Genomic DNA, 13,501 nt, shown 5'->3' with positions numbered 1-13,501 from the left:
GGTTTCTTTTTCTTGTTATTCTATCAAGAATATGGCATAACCACCGTTGATACGGCATTGACAGGATGTTCTGTATTGTAGATAAAATGTGCAGGAGAGTATGGATAGGCTGCATGCTAACGTTTAGCGTATTATACAAAGTACTTAATCATCTGCTGAGTTTGGTTGGGGAAATGGTTCTGGAACCAACTTCTACAGCAGACTTAGAGGGACTCTACGCTATAGCTGGATCGCGGCCCCCTGAAAACAGCTTTGAAAACATTTGGGATAAGAGAAGTCTCAATTAGACGGTCTCCTCATTAAATAATGTCTCTCTCTGAAAATTAGCAAGTTTCTTTCTTTTTTTTCCCCCTTAGTAAAAATCAAAAACCTTCTAAACTGATGGTCTTTCCTCATGCTTCCCAATGAGAGAATAGTGTGATTTTGGGTATGTATGTATTTTACTGAAAAGGACTTTTTTTTATTTTTGAAACCAGATATCTCAGAAATAGAGTCCAACCGATCTTTTTCTCCAGAGGAGAAGCGCCAGCAATATTCTGACCAGGATTATCATTCCTCCAATGAGAAGCTGAAGGAGAGGCCGAGGTAAGGCCGGGTGGGCCTTCGTTTTAAGTGTGAATTGTGAACGTGTTATCTGCTGAGACATGATCATGGTGTCTGCTTCAGTTCAAGAGAGGAAACCTCAGGCAGACTGTCCAGGATGGGCGCCACACCCATGCCATTCAAGTCCACGGGGGACATCACAGCTGCAAGTGTCGCAGAGACCAACAAAGAGCCCAGGTACCAGGAAGAAACTCCAGGTAAGCCTTTAAAGTCATTTGCGTGTGTGTGTCTGTGTGTGTTATACACAAGCCAGGTCATGCTAACCATGCACTACCAGCCCAGTACACTGATCTGAAGAATTGAGTTCAGAAATAGGTGCTTGATATTTCCAGAATGTAGATGAAAAAAAGCAAAATTACTTTTAAAATTTGTGAAGTATAAGAGGTCCTCTTTATTTTTCCCTTTTAACTTTTATTTTATTTTATTTTTTGGTTTTTCAAGACAGGGTTTCTCTGTATAGCTTTGGAGCCTGTCCTGGAACTAGCTCTGTAGACCAGGCTGGCCTCGAACTCACAGAGATCCACCTGCCTCTGCCTCCCAAGTGCTGGGATTAAAGGCCTGTGCCGCCACCGCCTGACTATTTTTCTTTTTTAATGTGGGAGGTAACCTTTTTAATATGTCATCAGAATTGGTCACCGTTTTGACATATTTGAGTTATAGCCCTCTTGCCCTCTGTCCGCAAACCCAACATCATCTCCCTGATCTTTCCTGCCAGTCTAAAATTATCATCATAACTCTCGTGTATGTATATAGTACATAACTATTCTGTATGGGCAAACCTGGCCTTGTTCTCAGGCTGTAGAGAGCACTGCCTTGTGCATCTGGACCTTGCGTTTTGGATGTTTCTTTTCTCTGACTTTGAGAAACCATGGTGACTGCTAATGTCTTAACAGTTAAACTTCATCTTTAAGTCTTTTTTTTTTTTAAATAAGAAATAAACATGGGAGTGGGGCCTGGTGAGCGGGGAAAGGTGTGTGCTGTTGTCTGGGATGGTGCAAGCGTGACATAAGACACACTTGAAGCCTGTGGATTTTGCTATCTATACAAAGAAACAAGCTCCTGCTGGTCCGGATGATAAGGAAGAAGGCTTTTGTCTTGTTTCGTTGTGATGTAGTTTCACAGTATGGGGCTTGAATCCACAGTCTCCTGCATGGGAGAGGCAAAGCTACACACAAGCTACACACCCTCAATCCACACTAAACTTTTATTTTTAATTCACAATGCCTGGGGACCAGAGAGATTGCTCAAGGGCTAAGAGTTTCCATTCATCTTTATGGTAGCCCATAACCCTCTGTAGCTCTAATTCCAGGGGATCTGATGCCCTCTTCTGGCCTCAGCAACCATTAGGCTCTCATAACATATATGTACGTGGTAGCTCATAACCCTCTGTAGCTCTAATTCCAGGGGATCTGATGCCCTCTTCTGGCCTCAGCAACCATTAGGCTCTCATATGGTACATATATGTACGTGAAGAAAAGTCTCATATGCATAAAATAAAATCTTTAAATCTACAGTTCCTCAACCCAGAGCAGCTCCGAGAACTTTTCTTCGTCCTAGTCCTGAGGATGAAGAGATATATGGGTATGTATTTCCATTACTCTCTCCCCCTCCCATTCCTCTTCCACTCAGCAAATCTGCTTAGCTAAAATCCACAGCCGTGGCTTCTTCCTGCCCTGCCCCAGATGGTGAGTTTGCCATCTTTCATACACTCTTATTCCTAACGTTCGTAAGAAAGAGAAGGAAAATCTGGGATTGGGTGAGCTCTGTGGCTCTGCAATCTATTTACCCTTCCATCTACTTCTCCGGAATGCTTTCCTGAATATTTGCTTTGGATGGATGCCTAACTCCCAGCTAGGTGAAGCATCTCCAGACTGCAGTGCTTCAGTAGAGACTGCAGGGGTGTGGTGGGGAATGTTGAGTGGTGTCTAGACTTCAGTCGTTGGGTTAGGACCAGCTTCCTTGGGTCTGAACTGTCTGATTTGACTAGACTGTGGTGGGATAACTCGGGAGGACATCCTCCTGTCGGATAGCTAGAGTGAACCCCTAATTCCATACTCTCATCTGAGATGAGCTAATGTGTAAATTCTGTATTTTTGTTCCTTCGTGGGCTGACAGACATTCCTTTCACTGTCCCAGGGAGATAAAATTATAGGACAGATCAGAAAACTGGGAGGGATCTTTTGTAAACCAGGATGTCCCTTCCAAGCTAGAAAACAGTTAAATCTTTAGGATCTTGACGTGAACCCTTCACTTTAAACAGTCTCTCTCATCTTTCCTTTCTGAAACCGGACCTACGGCAGCCCTAACACCAAAATGGTGAGGTTTAAGAAGGGAGACAGCGTGGGCCTCCGGTTGGCTGGTGGAAATGACGTTGGGATATTTGTCGCTGGCATTCAGGAGGGCACCTCTGCAGAGCAGGAGGGCCTACAAGAAGGAGACCAGATTCTGAAGGTAGGTAAGGAAGCCTGCCTTCTAGCAGTCTCTTGGGAAGGTGCCTTTCTAGATGTTTTTCAGTGAAGGCGGTCTGAGGACAGCGGGTTCCTGGTTGCTGTAACAGTGGGTTCCTGTTTCCTGGTTGGCATGTTGGGAGCTGTCATTGGATTCTCCCTCTTTCTCCCCCATTGTTTGTTTTGTTTTACTTTTTGCTTTTTGTTGGGTTTCTCAGTGTAGTCTTGACTGTCCTGGAACTGGCTCTATAGACCAAACTGGCCTCAAACTCTCATTTCTTTCTATTTCTTTGTGCACACACACACCAACTTTGGTGGAAAATCTACATGCCATTAACTAGGGATCTGGTGAGCACTTCTAGGTCTAAAGGAGAGGGGAGAAGTGACTCTGACTCACTCAGAGTCAGGCTTCAGGACACAGGGCATACCGTCTCTCTGCACTGATGTTCAGAATGCGCCTCTGGCGTGGGGGTTGCCAGACCCTGCGTGTGCGCAAGCTTTCCAGCAAGAGTCCAGGCGAACCTCAAGGCAACACACGGTCCTAGGACATCCCTTCACCCCCAGCCTATGATGAAAGTCTTTTGAATGCCAGCCATGTTGATTTGCACTTGGTAAATATGCTGATGAAGAGGAAGGTTGTTTTCTGCTAGTGGGAAGCTAGAGGTTTAGAGCTTTGCTTATTAAAGTTGAAGAATAAAATCGATTCGTCTTGTGGACTGTCCATGTGAATTTTATGAAGAGAAGTAGAGAATTCACATAGGGCTTCAGGCTCCCAGTTTCTCTATAAAACTTGTTTAAAGACAAGAAGAATCGCTTCCATGCTGAGAACTTTTCTAGAAAGGTTTTTGGTTCCTGGCGTCACCATGGTGACCAGGGAGATACTGGTGGGTTCTGACTTCTCTTGCCTTGTCCTTGGTGGAGGCCAGGTAGCAGGTGACTACAAGATCTCTTTTCTTGTAAAAGGCTGAGACAGAGTGAGTTCCCTGAGCTAAGCAGAGAGGCAGCCACAGCACAGGTGGAGCTGATACCCAATCCTCCCCAGGCTCCCAGCACACCCAGCCGGGCCCTGCACTGCACACAGATAATGAAAGATGATATTGGTCTGTTGGAAAGGACCTCACAGTGCGACCTTGAAGTACAGAAGGCTGCCTAACTCTTTTCACTGTAGTGTGCTCCACATTTCGTGGTCAGCCTGAAGATCGAAGGGAACTGCCTGCATAGCCTGGCCTTTTGTTGTTGTTGGTATTGTTGGTAGGTTTTTAAGAATGGTTCTGTCTTTGGTAGGTAAGGCTTGCCATGTGCAGCGTGCTGTGCTTCAGCTGAACACGGGTCTTACAGACAGTAGAAATACAGCTGCTTTCATTCATTCATTCATTCATTCATTCATTCATTTTCCTACTTGGTTTAACTGTCCCTTTGTTGTTTATTTGGTGTGACTGGTGTTTGTCTTTCAAAAACTCTTATGAAATGGAAAAGACAAAAAGAAAACCAAAGATATTTGCAGGAGGGGGAGTGCTGGTGTTGGTGTTGGTGGTGATGGTGTTGGTGGTGATGGTGGTGGTGTTGGTGGTGTTGGTGATGGTGGTGGTGTTGGTGATGGTGGTGGTGTTGGTGATGGTGATGGTGGTGGTGTTGGTGGTGTTGGTGATGGTGGTGGTGGTGGTGTTGGTGGTGGTGTTGGTGGTGTTGGTGGTGGTGTTGGTGATGGTGGTGGTGGTGGTGTTGGTGATGGTGGTGGTGTTGGTGATGGTGGTGGTGGTGGTGTTGGTGGTGGTGGTGGTGGTGGTTGTTAATCACATGGATTTCGAAAGGCCACATCGTATTTGCGTGTGTGTTGTGGGAGACACACAACATGCTTGTGCCTGTCATGCATGTGGAGATCAGAGGACACCTTTTGGGAGTCATTTCTCCCCTTCCTCGGGCAGCAGGCACACATACAGTGCAGAGTTATAGACAAAGCATTCTTACGAATTTTTATACATTGGGTCATGGAACTAGATAGAACCTTCAAATGAAGAAATGCAAGTGGACAAGAATTTTTTTTCAGATGTTCAACATCCATAGGCATCAGGGAAGGGCGAATTAAAATGACTCACTGGCCTTCTATGTTACCTTGCAGACTCTTTCTGTGGTGTCCCCCTTAGGGACTTTATAGTCCAGCAGCTTAATGGTACGGGGCCAGTGGTCTTCCGTGTAAGACTCATGCATCCTGTCTCATGAACACATCTTAAACGTGTTTCTTTTGCTTTGCTTTTGAGACAGACTGACCCTGAACTTGTAGTCCTCCTGCCTCGGCCAGAAGCACCGGGATTACGGCTATGTCTAGTGTTAGATCGCCTGTCGGAGACTGGAGGAATAAGGGAACGGTTGAGACGGTCCGTGGATGTGTGTTTAAGATTTTACTTGAGTTAATTTTTAAAAAGCGTAGTGCCAGATCTGTTTATCACAGACCCCTCCACTCAGTATTGATTATGGTTATCTGTTTATTACCCTAATAGTGAACCTTTCTGGTTGCCTCTTTGGGAGACTTGAAGAAAGGGAGACAGACAGAATGACAAGAATTGACAAGAAATTCTAGTCAGTTCAGAGATAAAATCTTTTTTTTTTCCCTTTTCTGGTTTTTTTTTTTTTGTTTTTTTCAGACAGGATTTCTCTGTGTAACAGTCCTAGCTGTCTTAGAACTCACTTTCTAGACCAGGCTGTCCTTGAACTCGCAGAAATCTGCCTGTCTCTGTTTCTCAAGTGCTTGGATTAAGGGCATGCGCCACCACTGACCAGCTCAGTGACAGCATCTTAATTTGTAGACTTGGCAGATGTGGTGGTATGCAGAGCAGCGAGGAAGGGAGGTAGAACAGTACTCGAATAGTCCAGGCCAATAGGAAGGTGCCGGGCAGGTGACTGTACGGACTTACACACATCCTGCTTTTGCCCTGGGCAGGCCCTAGTGGAAGCAGAAACTTGGGAGTCGCCATTTGAAGTTTTCAGTCCTGCTAGGAATTAATTCTGGAGCTTTCCACATGCCAAGCATGTACTTGACCACTGAGGCATTTCCCCAGCCCCATCAGAACCTTACTATAACCCCCACAACGCACGCACGCGCGCGCGCGCGCGCGCACACACACACACACACACACACACACACACTCATTTGTTATATCTGGTCTTTGCTTCCTTCCAGGTGAACACACAGGACTTCAGAGGGCTGGTTCGGGAAGATGCGGTTCTCTACCTGTTAGAAATCCCCAAAGGTGAAACTGTGACCATTTTGGCTCAGAGCCGAGCAGACGGTGAGCAAGTTTGACCATCTGTTTTCTTTGAGGGAAGTGGGAAGGAAGAATGAGGTGTCTTGGGACCAGAAGAGGCAACACTGGGTCACAAGGGTGTGGAGAAAATTTGGGGTGCTGTTCATTTTGTATGAAAATGTTTTCCCTCCATCTACCAAAACAATTTTGCCAGTTGTGCGTCATTTGGAGTTAAAAACTGCTTTTCTGAACAGTGGCGCGTCCTCACCTATGATGGGCGGCATTGGCTCCTCTTAGCTCTCGCCAATCTCCTACCTTGATTCACTTCTCCAGATCCTCCCCTGTGCAGTGGGGGACAAGAATAGTCCCCTCCTCTTTGGGTCAAGAGATTGATGAGCAACTCTGTTAGTTAGGGGTCCTCAGAGAAACAGAACCACTGCATTTGAATTTTAATTTCACCCCCCCCCCATCACCCACTGTGGCCTCTCAGAAAAGCCTAGGATAATGTTTAATCAATTGTCTAGGCACCCCCATACACCGTCAGGTCGACATAAAATCTACCTGCAGGGCACTTTAGGAAGTTGATAATTCTTGCTTCCTCCTGTTGGAGTCTGATTCCCATAGGCCATGTGCTGGGAGCGGAGGGACCAGGAAAGGGTGACCAGGAAAGATCTTCCATGAGACCCAGCCCAGCCACCTGTGCTTTCGTTTCCCAGTGTACAGAGACATCTTGGCGTGTGGCAGAGGAGATTCGTTTTTCATAAGAAGTCACTTTGAATGTGAGAAGGAAACCCCGCAGAGCCTGGCCTTCACCAGGGGTGAGGTCTTCCGAGTGGTGGACACACTGTACGATGGCAAGCTGGGCCACTGGCTGGCTGTGAGGATTGGGAATGAGCTGGAGAAAGGCTTAATCCCTAACAAAAGCAGGTAACTCAGACGGTACTTCCCTGAACGCACCTTCTAATCCCGTTCCCATGCCTCTGAGGAAATCCCGTGTGACGTCATCATCTGCCATCACCAGGGGTTACGGGTATAGAGCTGGAACCTCTGGAGTCGTGAGCACCTCAGGCTTGGTTGTTACCATGGGCTTATTTGAGGATTGCCTGCCACCTTGCCTATGGGACACACCGTGTGGCCTTAGCGCCCCCAGCATGCCTGGTCTCCCACCTTAGGGGAGGCTTGCATACCCTAGGAAACACTCGCTGGTGTGTGGCTGTGTAGAAACATAAGAAAGGTGATCTGTTTACTACATGCATTCACGCTACCTATGAGCCACACACGGCTCCTTCTTGTGCAGTTCAGAGACCTGTTGGGCTCCTCTCATTGCTGTGACAAAATGTGTGTGTGTGTGTGTGTGTGTGTCTGAGAGAGAGAGAGAGAGAGAGAGAGAGAGAGAGAGGTGGAGGAGGAGGAGGAGGGAATCCTCAGCTTGCTTTCTCCCTTGTGTTCAGTCTGGACCCCAGCCCGTGGGAAGGTGCAGTCTATTCAGGGTGGATTTTCCCTTTCTGGAAACACCTTCATAGACTGACCCACAAGTTGTGACTCTAAATCTAGTCAGGTTGACAGTGAAGCTACACACCACACTGCCTTTTCTGCCTCCATGGCCCCCTTCATTGTCTTCATTGTCAGGCAGTCAGCCATGGGTTCTTCCAGGGTACTGACTAGGTCTTCATGCTGTGGAGAATGACTTCTGGCTTCTTCTCTCAGAGCTGAGCAAATGGCTAGCGTCCAGAACGCCCAGAGAGAGACCGCTGGGGACAGAGCAGACTTCTGGAGGACGCGTGGCCAGAGATCTGGGGTCAAGAAGAACGTCCGCAAGAGCCGGGAAGACCTGACGGCGGCCGTGTCAGTTAGCACCAAGTTCCCGGCCTACGAGAAGGTTCTGCTGAGGGAAGGTGAGGCAGCTCTGAGCCCCTTCCTCCATTGTGGCTGTAACCGTCAAGTTCCAACTTTGTCTGTCACTTAAACCAAGATATGTGGTGAGGGAATAGTATTCAGCAAGGAGCCTGAGTGGTTCGGGTTCCTCAGTGGAGGCGAATTCTTGAGATACAGAACATACTTTTAATCCTGACTCTCAAGTGTTTGTACACTAACCACTGAGTGGGGGTGCGAAGCAACAAAGCATCAGAGAAAGACAAGTGAAGTTTCTATTGAACTCGACTCTGCGGGGAGGGCAGTGAAGGCTTCTTGTTCAGGAAAGACTGGAGTCCAGCTGGAGGGGCAGAATTCAGTTCCTTTTGCTGAGTTTGCAGAAGTGTAGATGAATTTTTGCCTCCCATCGGGACATTATGATCGCAGGTACATGTCTGATAGCCTTTCTCGTTTCCTTTCAGCTGGCTTCAAGAGGCCTGTGGTCTTATTTGGCCCCATAGCAGATATAGCAATGGAAAAGTTGGCCAACGAGTTGCCTGATTGGTTTCAAACTGCAAGTAAGTCAGCCCATTGGGTTTTGCTCCCAAAGTGTTTATTTTTTTAAAATTTATTTATTATGTATACAGTGGTCTGCCAGTATATATGTTTGTATTCCAGAAGAGGGTATCAGATATTACTACCAATGGTTATGAGCCACCATGTGGTTGCTGGGAATTGAACTCAGGACCTCTGGAAGAGTAGCCAGTGCTCTTAACTGCTGAGCCATCTTTCCAGCCTCCAAAGTGTTTATTTTGAAAGTTTTCTGGCACACAAAGGTTGGAAGAACAATGAATATCCACACCCTCTGCCTGGAGTCACTGCGTCATGTTGCTGGATATGTTTTCTTTCCTCCACCTGCACCAAGACAGACACACACGCTTCCTTTTGAAATTGTCTGTTGAGCCAGTTCAGTGTTTAAGCTGCCAGGTTATGACGCTTTATCCTTGAGTATACGTGTGTGTCTCCTTATAACAGGATTATTCTTTTACATAAAGACAATATCATTGTCCCCTCAGTAACAAAGAGGTTTAATGTTGTGGTTTGAACATTGCTAATCTTTTTTTTTTAACATTGCTAATCTTAAATATTCTACAAATTGAAACTTTCTGAGTGTCAACATGGTAGCACAAGTGGGAGATTCCACACTTGCTCTTACGTGAGTGATCAGCATCTAAATCCAGATGCACTAAAGATGCTCCATAAAATTACCCTCAGTCTATGTGTATGAAACAGGGATGACAGAAATGATTCTTTTTTTAAATCAAGGTCCTTCAGATAGCCCAGGTTGACCCTAAAATTACTGTGTAGCTGGGGATGACCTTGCATGTCTGATCTTCCTGTCTCTATCTCCCAAGTCCTGGTATAACAGGAATATACCTCTGTGCTTGGTTAAGCTGTGAATGAGTCTACTATGTAGATATGGGTCTCCCTTTTTACAGGTATTTTAATTCTGCCTATGTTAATATTTAAAAAAACAGATAAGCATTTCTGGTCCCAAACATTTCTTTCTTTTTCTTTTTTTTTAAAATTCAGGATCGTCCATTTCAGTGGATATTTAGGACTTTTTTATATCTGGATCTATCCCAAGAGTTTCTTGGGATATTGATACTTGGAGAATACACTCCAATTGGAGCATAAGTACTCCCTATTAGGTTAACCTAGCAATTCCCTCATGGTTAGATTTCCATTTAATAATTCTGGGTTGCAGCTCAGTGGTATGACGCTTGCCTCATATGAGTGAAACTCTGGTGTTTGATATATAAAACACACGCACACAAGCACTTACACACATGCGTGTACACTTAGGTGTGCACACACACACAAGAACATGCCCACGGTTTCAGTTCAGCTAGTGGTGTGATCCCATCTCACTGCCTGCCACGAGGTGATGGCTCGTGCCAGCTGTCCCACTGTGCCGGTGTTAAGTTGGGGCATTTGGTCATCACTGTTTTTTATCAGTGTTGCTTAGCCCTCTTTTTCTTTTGCAGAAACTGAACCCAAAGATGCCGGATCTGAGCGGTCCAGTGGAGTAGTCCGGTTGAACACTGTGAGACAAATTATTGAGCAGGTGAGAAAATCATCAGAAGCCCCCATTGTCAGAGAACTGGATCCTGGTTTGGAAAAGAATGTGTGTTTTAATGAAATGCTAACGAGGGGTTGGAGAGATGGTTCAAAGGGTAAGGGCACTAGCTGCTCTTCAAGAGGACTCGAGTTCAGTTTCCAGTACCCACATGACAGCTCACAACTGTCTGTAACTCCAGTTCCAGGGTATCCAACACCCTCACATAGACATACATACAATCAAAACATCAGTGCACCTAAAAATAAAAAGAAAGCATAAAATTTTTTTAAAAAATACTAATGATAAAAGCTTAATGTAAATTGAAGACATTTCACTATATAAGCCAGATGCTATTCAGCAACAGAGTTCCTCTAATTAAACCAAGTAACATTTATTAGTAATCCCTCTTTATTAGAGAGGAATATATCTCTCTATATATTCTCTATATATATCTCTCTCTATCTCTATATATATATGTCTGAAACCATGGAGAGAGTACCAACACTCTGTGTACATGTATGTATATATACACACAAACACACACAAACAACACAGGTACTTTTTAGTCACATGTATATCTGTGATAATTTAATTTATAAGTTGGCATGATAGGAGATAAACAGCAATAACCAAAAACAAAATAGACCAATCATGAAAATACACTCTAATAACACTTTTACAAATATGGCCTGTCCCCTCCTTCCCTCTTAGAACTTTATACTGTCCTCCCCTTTTCACTCACTGTTGACCCCAGGGGACACTGGAGGATGAAGCCATGGACTAAGACGGTTCTTACAGTCATTCTATAAGAGATTGTTATCTCATTCATGAAGTGGTGGTGCACACCTTTAATACCATCACTTGGGAGGCAGAGGCAGGCAGATCTCTGTGAGTTTGATGCCAGCCTGGTTTACAGAGCAAGTTACCTTGTCTCAAAAAACCAGGGGAGGGGGAGTTTTATCTGATAATATGGAAGTGGATGTGATATGGAAAGAAATATTTTTAGCTTTTTAATTTAAATATACAGGACAGGACATGGCAGTACATGCCTTTAATCTTAATATCAGGAGGCAGAAGGAAGCAGATCTCTGAGATCAAGGCCAGCCTGGTATACATAGTGACTTCTAGCTAAAGCTACACAGTTAGACTCTGTGTGTCCCCCGCATCCACCCAAAATGAACACACATTTCATCTGATACAGTGTTTACCTGGGAAGACAAAGCCCTTGATGACGTTGCGTCATGTCACCATGTACCGTCCTTTCTCCACTTGTAACAGGACAAACACGCCCTTCTCGATGTGACCCCCAAAGCTGTGGACCTGCTCAATTATACTCAGTGGTTCCCAATCGTGATTTTTTTCAACCTGGATTCGAGACAAGCTGTTAAAACCATAAGACAGAGGCTGAGTCCAACATCCAATAAAAGTTCCCGGAAGTTATTTGATCAAGCCAACAAGCTCAAAAAGAACTGTTCTCATCTCTTTACAGGTAAGTGAAACGTAAAAGGTGGTCCATGCTCCAAATGAGAAATAAGGTAGTCTGAGTGTGGGATATGGAATCCTGCTTGGGACTCATTCAAGAATAGTTAATAATAATTGGGCCGGGCGATGCAGGACTCGGGAGGCAGAGGCAGGCGGATCTCTGTGAGTTCGAGACCAGCTTGGTCTACAGAGCTAGTTCCAGGACAGGAACCAAAGCCACAGAGAAACCCTGTCTCGAAAAAAAAAAAAAGAATAGTTAATACGGTGGGGTGGATATTTAGCCCCATGGCGTTTGTATTTTAAGCCTCCAGAAATGATTGTAAAGATCTAAGAAATGCTAATAACCTGTCATTTTAATGACATTAGATTTTTGTGGTAGACTCAAGGCTAATGATTGACCCTAGCTTATGACCAAGCTCCCATGTCTGTGGTAACTGCGTGTTACTGTTCTTGACTTACTGTCAGTCATTCCTTAACTGACTATGTGATAGCAGCTTATTATAGTGATGGATAGTGTCTCCCAAGTAGAAACCTAAGCACTCTGAATGGGGAAGACCTAAGCGTTTGTTCCCTCTACATTTCAGGTGTACTAATGCTGTGGGTGGACTTCCTTTTCTTAAAGGTTACCTTTATGTTTTAGAGATGCTTGCTAAATAAAATCTTTATACATTATCTAGTAGGCACAGTAGACTCTGCGGTGAGAGAAGATAGAGTGTGGGTAGACTGGCCAGGTACCGTGACACGGATGTCGGTGCTGCACACATGCAAGTCTATAGCCTGGCCACTGCTTTATCTATATATAAAACCTTCCATAATTAGGTATTTTTAAAATGCCAAAAATAGGCCCATTGCCGCTGTTACTCATGATGGTTAGATGGTCTAAAAAATATGGCATAGTTAATGTCCTGTCTTTATAAATAAGTGGCATGGTATGCTGTGATCAAGCATTTAAGAGTTACAGTTTTTGTTTGTTTGTGCACTGCTTTCCTTTGTGGGGACACCATAAGGGTACTACATAGATGCTACCTTTTTACTCCAGTGACTTTGGAGGTCCGTGACAGTTGTCATCAGCCATGGATATTTTGGGAAGAGCAAGATGAATGGAGGCTATGGATCCACGTTTGACCACTGTTTACTGTAGTTGAGCTCTTCATGTTAGAGATGTAGGTCTTAACACTGTTGTGAAGGCTGTAACTAACACAGTGTAACCAGAGGTGTTCTATTATTGGCTAAAGCCTTATCCGTTGGGCCACTGAGATTTTTAGTAAACCTCTAAACTGAATGCTGTAAATGTATCATTGCAGCTTATGGTTGTTTTTGTTTTTTGTTTTTTGCATACTTATTCTTGTGTCTGCCTTAATTGTTACCACTAGCAGTACTATCTTGCTTTGTAGTGGCACGGACAGTAATGCTAGTCTGGCCTATCTGCCACCTAGTCAGTCCCATAGGAGCTTGTACAGGTCACAGATCCTAGTGCTGCTGAGCCCAGACGAAAGCTGCCTTTCCTGACTACATCTCATGTCCTCACAACCCAGCTAGATGAGTCAGACGCCGGAAAGGGTGATGTGTTGGTTGGTTGGTCATCCCTTGTCTGAAGTGCTTATGACCAGAAGGGTTTCATATTTGGATTTTGGAGTGCTTTTATAAACACAGTTAAACATTTGAGTTTAATATACTCATTAATTAAGACACTTTAGTCAGAGACTTGTTAAAAAAGCAAGTTGGCTTGTCAGAAAATAATTTCAAAGCCAGGC

The 13,501-nt window shown here is 44.7% G+C and overlaps 1 protein-coding gene across 10 annotated transcripts in view; it reads left to right on the top strand.

The window, feature by feature from the left end:
* The window catches only part of Tjp2 (tight junction protein 2), a 116,137-nt gene that overhangs the window by 91,844 nt on the left and 10,792 nt on the right, over positions 1 to 13,501 (top strand). For all 10 annotated transcript variants that reach the window (XM_075973734.1, XM_075973736.1, XM_075973733.1 and 7 more), the window contains 10 exons: positions 477 to 585; positions 667 to 800; positions 2,118 to 2,184; positions 2,904 to 3,054; positions 6,229 to 6,337; positions 7,009 to 7,219; positions 8,000 to 8,187; positions 8,626 to 8,721; positions 10,192 to 10,271; positions 11,544 to 11,754. In XM_075973734.1, the coding sequence (XP_075829849.1) occupies positions 477 to 585; positions 667 to 800; positions 2,118 to 2,184; positions 2,904 to 3,054; positions 6,229 to 6,337; positions 7,009 to 7,219; positions 8,000 to 8,187; positions 8,626 to 8,721; positions 10,192 to 10,271; positions 11,544 to 11,754 (1,356 nt within the window). The remainder of the gene's footprint in view (positions 1 to 476; positions 586 to 666; positions 801 to 2,117; positions 2,185 to 2,903; positions 3,055 to 6,228; positions 6,338 to 7,008; positions 7,220 to 7,999; positions 8,188 to 8,625; positions 8,722 to 10,191; positions 10,272 to 11,543; positions 11,755 to 13,501) is intronic.

This window comes from Microtus pennsylvanicus, chromosome 5 (genome assembly GCF_037038515.1).
Source record: "Microtus pennsylvanicus isolate mMicPen1 chromosome 5, mMicPen1.hap1, whole genome shotgun sequence".
Taxonomy (NCBI): Eukaryota; Metazoa; Chordata; class Mammalia; order Rodentia; family Cricetidae; genus Microtus; species Microtus pennsylvanicus.
Note: the sequence above shows the minus strand (reverse complement) of the source record. Positions and strands in the feature narration are given on the sequence as shown.